This window comes from Anguilla rostrata, chromosome 9 (assembly GCF_018555375.3).
Source record: "Anguilla rostrata isolate EN2019 chromosome 9, ASM1855537v3, whole genome shotgun sequence".
In the NCBI taxonomy this organism is placed as follows: Eukaryota; Metazoa; Chordata; class Actinopteri; order Anguilliformes; family Anguillidae; genus Anguilla; species Anguilla rostrata.
The window spans coordinates 25,176,432-25,185,174 of NC_057941.1; the positions used below are offsets into that span (position 1 = coordinate 25,176,432).

The following is an 8,743-nucleotide window of genomic DNA, read 5'->3' on the forward strand; positions in this document are numbered from 1 at the left end:
AGTGGCTGGCCAAAGTAACCTCAGCACAGAAATAGCAGCACTGGAAGGAGCAAATTTGGCCTATACGTCATAATGACGTACACCTCTTCCCTTGCTTGTATTTGAAGAACTACAAAGGGCAGGTAATTTGATTTTGGAGATACCTCCTCCCGGCCTCCCATACTAGGTGAAAGAGGCTCTGACCGAGCAGACAGACGGTCGCACAGTATGTTCAGTAGTCTCACCCAAATTTCCTCCTCAAAACCCTCCAGGTGAAAGTGCCAGCCACACACTCACATAGGAGGATAGCATTCTCAATTACAGTCAGCCATTGTTTTCTCTCACTCTCATCTTGCAGTAACTGATAAAAATGAATTCATTCTTTTGCCAATGTTAAGCCCTTCAATTTGCAGCACTACACGAAACTGAAATTTTATTTTCGGTAGAACTCAAACACAAAATTAAACTGAACTGGCTAGCTTTCTTGCCCTCTCGAAGAATGGCTTCCAGGCCATGTAGCAACACCCAGACCCTCCATTTGCATTCAGTAGGAGTGGCAACCTATGACTGGAGTTGTCTAATGCCTGCCCATAGACTGTAAGCGCGCCAGCCCAGTTGTAGTCCACAGTAAAGCAAGAAGCAGGAGCATGCGCAGTAGTTTGGGGCTACATCTCGGCACTCACAACATGAAGGAGTTGTCCGAGAGATCATTTTAATCAGGAGGGCAGCTACTCTTCTATAAATATAAGAAAACCCCAGGGTGGCATTTCCCTTTAAGTCAAGTGTGTCATGGACAACCCATAGCTGAAATTTTCTCCTCTTCAAATCACGCCTTCTCACTGCCAGCACAGTGACAAGTGGCGTTATCGTGCTATCCTACGCCTACAAAACTGTCTGCCCACTCTAATCTCAGCAAAGGCTCCCAATCAATTGAGTAGCTCAATGAGATAAAAAAAGAATAATTTCAGCACAGGTATGCATTTCTGCATGCAATGGGCAAGCCTTTCTTTTTGGCTGCCAGTTCAACAGCCTAAATAATATGTAAGGAGGATTGGCAAAATGGAGTTGTTTGGTTATTATCTCCAGGTTGACACACATTCAGTGATGGTGGTTGTTGATTCATTTATTATTATTATTTAAATAAAGTAATTCAATTCAACTAAATTCTAGTCAGCTAGAAGGGGTGTTTATAAAATGGTTCCAAGCATTAATTTACAAAGAGAAATCCAGTAAATTCTTCCTGAATTCACTACTGAAAATCTGCATCATGTTCAGGTGTCCATAATACAGAGAAAAAAAGTACTATTCAAACTTTAAACTACTTCATGAACCAATTTGTATACCAGCCAATATTCAGAAATTTCCAAAACTGTCATTTTTATTGGTTTACATAGGTCCTGTTTTTTATTTTATTTATTTATTTTTTAAAGGTTGGGTTCCATGTCAATAAATCTTTACAACACATAAATAGCATCCTTACGATCATTCTGTTAAATAAATATACCAGAAAATTTAAGATAAACAAAAACATTAATGCATACAGTTTAGAAAAAGATTCAAAACAAAATTGCTGCTTACCTAATATATAACTTAGTACCACAGGTACACAAGTACCACAAATTCATGCAAAAAGATGGAAAAGTACAGCGGTTGGATGGTTTACCCTACACGACAGATGGGAAATGGGCACCGAGTAAATTAGCCGGTCATGGACTTGAATAGCAAGATGTCTCACAACAAATGTTCATTTTCCTCTGGTGCCTTTGAATGGCAGAGCCGACCTGAAGGGGATTGCTTGATTAATTAATAATTGATCTAATCTCACACAGCATGTTTTATTACACAGGAATATTAAACCCCAGACTGTTCACCTGCTATCTTTAAAGGATAAGGATGGATATTGACAATTTTCTTGAGCTCACATTTATGGTTGACATTCAAGTGGTGATGATGTAAGGCAATGTTAAAAAGGATTACATGAACAGGATAAAATAAATGTTTGCCAATATGACAGTAGCCTACTTCCACATGGTCCTCCTATTATTATGTTATATAACCTTTAACAGTAAAAGCATTTACCAACTCTCTAACTCTTTGATAATTAAGAGTCTAAAAAGGGGGTTCTTTTCCCTTCTTATCAGCATACCTTGATAGACGATCATCCACTATTGGACCGTATTCCTTATTATGAAGCAGGCTATCTGTAACATCAGTCAAGAAAATGTGCTATTTTTATCACCACAGACACTTCAGCAATCATCAGTGTACAAAATGCACGCCTTGTCACAAATGATGTTGAATCATCAATCATGGTTCATGTGGATGGAACACGATGATCTAACACGTTTAACAATTAGCATTGTTGTTTGCCATTTCACAGTTAAAGGATCAAAATGTGTCCAAAAATTACAGACAATTTTGCCACTACGTGCCAATTTATTAAATCTTATCTAGCATAAGCATTGTTCAGGAGAATAAAAGATACCAGGACACCAAAATAATAATAATAATTAAAAAAAATAAAAAATAATACATTCAATTGTTGTACAATTTATCACAGACAAGTTAAGCACAGTTACATTTACTTATTTATCAAAATTAGAACAGCGATTGTGATGGGTTGGTGCTGTTGGAAGACACTTGCCCACCAAAAAAACCACCAGTGACATTCTTTTCCAAACATGGAAACTATTTAAAGGAAAACAACCAGTTAATAACTAGGCCCAAGCATATATTGCAAGCACTCAACTCCCAAGGCCCTGCATGGGTTTACCCATGAGAGCCATCGCTGCACCCATCAAAAAAAACACTGTTGAGTTATCAATCTCCAAAAATAATAACAGGAAACAGGATCAGTGATCCGTCTGCTTCATCAAGACCAAGCACCATGTCTGTGTAAGAGTAATTAACTGAAAAGTGACATATGTTCTAATGAATAATTAATCGAGTCAGCAGTTTCATTAGTTTACATGTTAATAGAATGCCAACTACAGTTATTCATCCGGATCTCTTTAGCAATTTTCTACTCCACAAAGGCAACTTGTCATAGCTTCAGATTTGAAGTTAGCCATATCACAGACATGCTAAGTCATTAGACTACATCCAGGCATATGATTTTTAATACTATTTTACATGGTTTAAAAAATTCTAAGTTATGTGAGAATTATGTTAAATCAGTGGACTGATTACAACCAGGTAACACTGAAATACAATTAAGACGTGGGCCGACATTTGAATCTATTTAAGCCAATAGCAAAATATAGCAGCAATTATCATTTAATAATGAATATGTATGAGAATATAAACGCATCTCAGGGGATTATACATTAAGCTAAATATAGCTAAATCTTTATGTTGTAGCAAAGGCAAAGAATACTTGAACGTATACTGTAATGTTCCTATTTGCAATAGTTAACATTTTGGAACTAGAATCTAACATATCAACATATAAAACCTTTGGTAATAAAATTACTGGAGTCATTTTGATCCTAATTTAAGTTTGGAAAAATACATGAGGAAAAAAACCATCAGCTAAATCTTGGACATAGAATCAGATATTCTCCATTCTTCAGTCATCCATGACTATTTCTCATCCAGGTTGGAATACGGCAAAGCTATTTTATAGGCTGTATCATAAGGGCAGTGAAATATCTTGCCTTCAGACTAATACAAAATATAAGTACAAATGAAAGAAACATACTAAGCCTTGTCTGGCTTTCGGTGACATTTAGGGTTAACACGTAAAGGTTTTTCATTACCAGGGTTTAGATCACATTAAAGACAAAAAAAGACTCATTCTGTTAAGTTTCCGTAAAGGCCCCAAGCTCAAGGAGCATTATTGTGAAACACTTTATAGGCTTTTTTTAAGCAACCATTTAAAAAACAGCTGCTTTTAATATCTTGCAATTATCCTTCAGCTTTTTTCAATGCAACAGCATGACGGTACATTATAACAGAAAAACACTTGCAACACAAACTAACAATAACAACAAGTAATGAATGCAAAAACATTTACTGTAGGCTATGACACTGGAAGAGTGCAAGATATTTTAAATGCAATACGCCAATTTCTTTATAACCACTATAACTGGTGGCTTGTTCAAAAAATGGTGAGATAAAATAGTGTATTTTAATGCAGTTATATACCTGGATCACAAGACAGTACATAATATTAACTGGGCGTAGCCTATATACAGAATGTAAACAAAATGCATAAAATATGAAATGAGGGCTGAGATATGTTGATGGCAGTGATTCTAAACCCACAGCAGATCTATTTTTCTACAGTTTATGCAGCAGATGCACCAAGTGTCATTAGTTAATGAGTTAATGAGACTGATGCTCATTGGTGTGCTAGGTTTTTGTGGGAGTCTGGACTGTACCACAAACACAGCTGATTCAGACTGACTGAGATTGGCCGACTGAGTCACTCGGGAGATAGGGTAAATGACCACAGAGTTGCTGCATGAAACTCCCGTTCACAATCGGTGCTGGGAAGGACATTACTATATTATGGACAGTGATTGGTGTTTAAGCTAGACTGCCACTCATTTTTATTTAGAAACTTTTTTTTTTCTATGCACTTTCCTTTGAAGGAAAGTTTGCCATTTAGAAAGCAGCCACAGATCCAAACAAGTAACCCCCATGGTGAAACAGTGACTGATGCTTTTTGAGATACTTGGGTTTTAGGTTTGGCGTGAGAAAACAAAATGTACTGGTGACTGTTAAGCAGAAATATGCTTGGATATGTTACAACATATTCTGTCTACCAAATAGCCGAATACCAGGAAACAGACCCCAGTTAACACCAAAATGCTACATGGCTAATTCTTGTTTTCAGTCTCAGCATGTCTGACAAAATTAGAGCTCACGGAATCGTCAACATGCTTAACATACACCTGTAAAATGCAAGCCCATATAAATCACACTGTAATAATTTAGATAATGCTCAATAGTGGCTTTGTAATTTTATATGGCTACTTAACATAAAAGGTAACAGCCAACAGGCCAGATTTTCCCCCGCGGGCTATGCATGGCAAATTGTGGTCGGTCACTCACTCACTCACGGACGACCTTTGAGGGACGTTTTGTGGGACGCATGCGCAGGTGATGCCAGCTAAAATGTGTCTGCGGAAGTGAGTTGCGCCGTGGGTCTGGACGGTTCCGTGCTTGTTATATCAATCAATATCATCAAATGTATCATCATACAACGTCAACCAGTTATGATGAACACACATTAGGCTAATCTTTGTAGGAGGCAATGCCAGACAGAGTCTGATCTAAAGCAATTCACCTTTTTGCGCAAGATAAGTCTGAGTAAACACCTGTCTTTCAAAATGGAGAATATCATAATTTGATGACTTAACGTTACACTACACCAGCTTCCCTTCTTGAAAACACCTCTAAGCATGAAAACCGCTGATCTTTCAGTTTTATACACAGTTAAGTAATATACTGTGCATTATGGTAAACAAAACAAAAAATAACAGCAGCTAAATCGGACATTCAATACAGGCCAAACATTTTGCTCCCGCGCATCTAGCTAGCTTGCACGTTACTTGTTAAAAGGGAAATAATCCAAAATTGGTTGTACGTTAACGTACATCAAAAACTTGGTCAAAGCGCTACCAGCTAGGTGACCAACTGTTACACATTGGTACCCACCCAGCACGCAACCCCCAATTTAGTAGTTAATCGCGAACACAAAAATACTTAAATGAGATTAGCTATACAGCCTCCAGCAGTTAACCCCCAACTGGCTTGCCAACATTTGTCCTGTTAAAATGGGTAGCAACCTCGTTCACGGTATGATTACCTTGCTAGCTATGTAAGCTTTGCAAGTAACGTTAACCATTATATACAACCATCTATCAAAAGCTAATAATACATAACGATTGACCAGCTCTGCTACGCAGTATACTAACGTCGTTTGCAAGCAAAATGGCAGGTGTAGCTCGCCAACTGGCAGGTTACCTACCTAGACAGTTTGAATTGGCTTCAGTTATATAGCCCAACTGCTACCAAGCTTCTTTGGAGTTAGTTAGTGAATGAGTCTTAAGCATACACAAACCACATTTACAGTTTCATTTAAATTCTGGCGCAGTGGAATAATTCATCTCACATTCGCTGTCTTACATTGTTTACGTTGGTCTACGTGTGTTGTTAGCAAGGGAGCACATGGATACGCATAAATTGCATTGGAATGTTTCTATTTTGTTAATATTTCAGCTAAACAAACGTTAGCTGGTCTACTTACCCGCAAAGCTGCGAGGTCTATGTCATCCAAGCTTCGCGTAGGGGCGTTTTCAGACATTTTCGACCAAACTTCAACAGCTAAAGGTGGTTAGTAAGCGCTAGCTAAACAAAATGAATTTTCGGAGGTATTATCTATTTTATTTGAAAACAGTGGCTAATACTAAAACAGCTTGATGCGTTTTAAACATACAACCGATAAGTTAGTGCTAGCAGGCTTGGTATTTGGCCAACAAGCAACTAACTGCGAAAATGAACAGGCTAAGATTGATTCAAAACAGACCGAAAGAAAATTATTTTCATAATGCTAACTTGTATATTAATTTAGCTAGCCATCTATTTAGATTTCCTTTGCATCTGTCCCCACTTTCAGTGCGTAACGGTGAGCAAGGGAGATTACGTGCGTTGGCTCCCTAACTGGCTAAATTAGTCAGGGAGAAATACACAATTGGCTAACGTTACCTGTTCTACAACCAATTTCTAAACAGCATCACTATATTGGTTATAACAAAACTACTCTAGTAGCAGCAGAAAATCAACGGAAATCAAATATTGTTCTGAATGCTGCATTCCCATCTCTCCTTCATTTCGGCAACACTGTGCGTTTTCCCAGCGGTACACTATACGCCTGTTTAGCATAGCTAAAAAGACAAGTAAATAACGAAAAATGCACAGTTTCTGTAATTTTTTTTTTTTTTAATTAGCTAAAAACATGAAAACAACAAGCCTGCCTAGCAAGGACGCAAGCAAGCTATCGCCTATGTCCGCGTCTAATGTGACTAGCTAGTCTACCCACGCACGCCTCGAAACTGCAGCCATACCTTGCTAACGTCAGCTAGTAACGTTATTAAATTAAATTTCTCGTGAGCCAGCCTTAAAATTTTTCCTAAGCCTTACTCCTAAAATCGTTATCTGACCGGCTATGGCCCGAATTCAGCATCACGGTGCAGGAATGTTTACATTGAATTCTCACTCTCCCTTCAAGCTAAAACTTTCATTCCCTGCGCACAGAACGCATCGATGGTCTGAAGCTATGTACCGCCTCCACTTCTTGTCTGTCCTGGAAAATCAAAACAGTGATCCCCGACGCTGGAATTTAGATTTTTCTTGCTGGCTGACTGAACGCATTCACGCTGCTAATATTACTGAGAAACTATTCTTGCTGCGGGGTAAATATCACTACTCCAGTGTTGCCAATGTACGTTTTGCTGGTTTGGTAGTTTTTTTTAAATATATTTTTTAATGATGTCAATCAAGATCGACCAATGCAGTTTCCCCTGTATAGGTCATTTGTTTTGTTCAATATTCTCTTTGGGGCAGTGTCATGACGTTCTTCACCCGCGAGCACACATGAAAGGACTCTTGTTATTCTTTTCCTTTGGCGTTTTCCTGACAAGAAAATGGCTACGGTACTACACCAGGGACAAACTACATAACTTTGGTACTTAGCTAGCAATTTTATCTTATGTAAGCACTTAATGATTAATAGGTATATTAATTTATGCACCGATTAATAAAGTAGCGAGCTATATAAATCACTGTACAGTTTAAATGAGATATCAGTACCTTAGCAGCGTAAAATTCCTGCATCACAATGGCAAAAGGAAGCCTACACAATTTTAACCAAATGTTTTATTGTGTTCCAAAAATAAAGGAATTTTATATTGGGGCAAGGCCAAACGTATTACTGTGCGTTTCGTATTCTAATATTATGTGGAAAGAAGGATGTTAACTTTACATGCCACAACACAGTGCTATATAATGATTCCCCACTGAAGACCTCGAAACTTCTGAAACTGAGGGGTTTTACTATTAAACATAACGTTCTGAATGTACAACATGCCGCATCGAACTTGTGAAAATATGTATTCACACACAACGTGCGAAATTCATTTAGGTGCACCACTTATTTGATTGATAAGCACATATCAGAGGGCCAGCGCACAAGGCCAATGCAAATGTTACAGTACTGTACAATATGGTATTATCCAGCAAACTAAAAATGAATCCACCTAAGTTTACTATGTAATACCTTTCATGCTTCATAATGCAATTACTGCTGACATCTACTGCACACAATCTACACCGTATGCCTACACAACAAATGTAGGATTATTTCTTATCTATTTCATATACCATGTAACTTATGACAAAATGTACAAATATAAGCGGTATAGTTATCTTTTATGATAGTTTATTGATATCCTTAATTATATATATATATATATATATATATTTTTTTTTTTTTTGTTTTGGTTGTATATGGTATATATTTAAACTTATATTGGAGGTTCTGGTGTGAGGTTTTGATTTTTATTTCTTTCCTTACTCAAAACTCTTGCTTACTCTTATAGGTAGTTGGAAAAATGAAAGCACAACAGTGTTCCCACAGTGAATAGTTCTAGTCAGTCTGTAATGGTGTGCAGTACATTTTCCTGGCATGATTTGGGAGCTCTCATAACCTTTAGAAGGCAAGGTCAATATTAATTTTACTTAATTGTATTGAGTATTC

At 37.5% G+C, this 8,743-nt stretch overlaps 1 protein-coding gene across 1 annotated transcript in view; it reads right to left on the minus strand.

Annotated features, from left to right (window-relative positions):
- The window catches only part of mink1 (misshapen-like kinase 1), a 48,737-nt gene extending 40,045 nt beyond the window's left edge, over window positions 1-8,692 (minus strand). Inside the window, exon 1 of the mRNA XM_064349571.1 lies at window positions 6,236-8,692. Coding sequence (XP_064205641.1) covers window positions 6,236-6,292 — 57 coding nt within the window. The 5' untranslated portion in view covers window positions 6,293-8,692. The remainder of the gene's footprint in view (window positions 1-6,235) is intronic.
- Window positions 8,693-8,743: the final 51 nt, after the last annotated feature.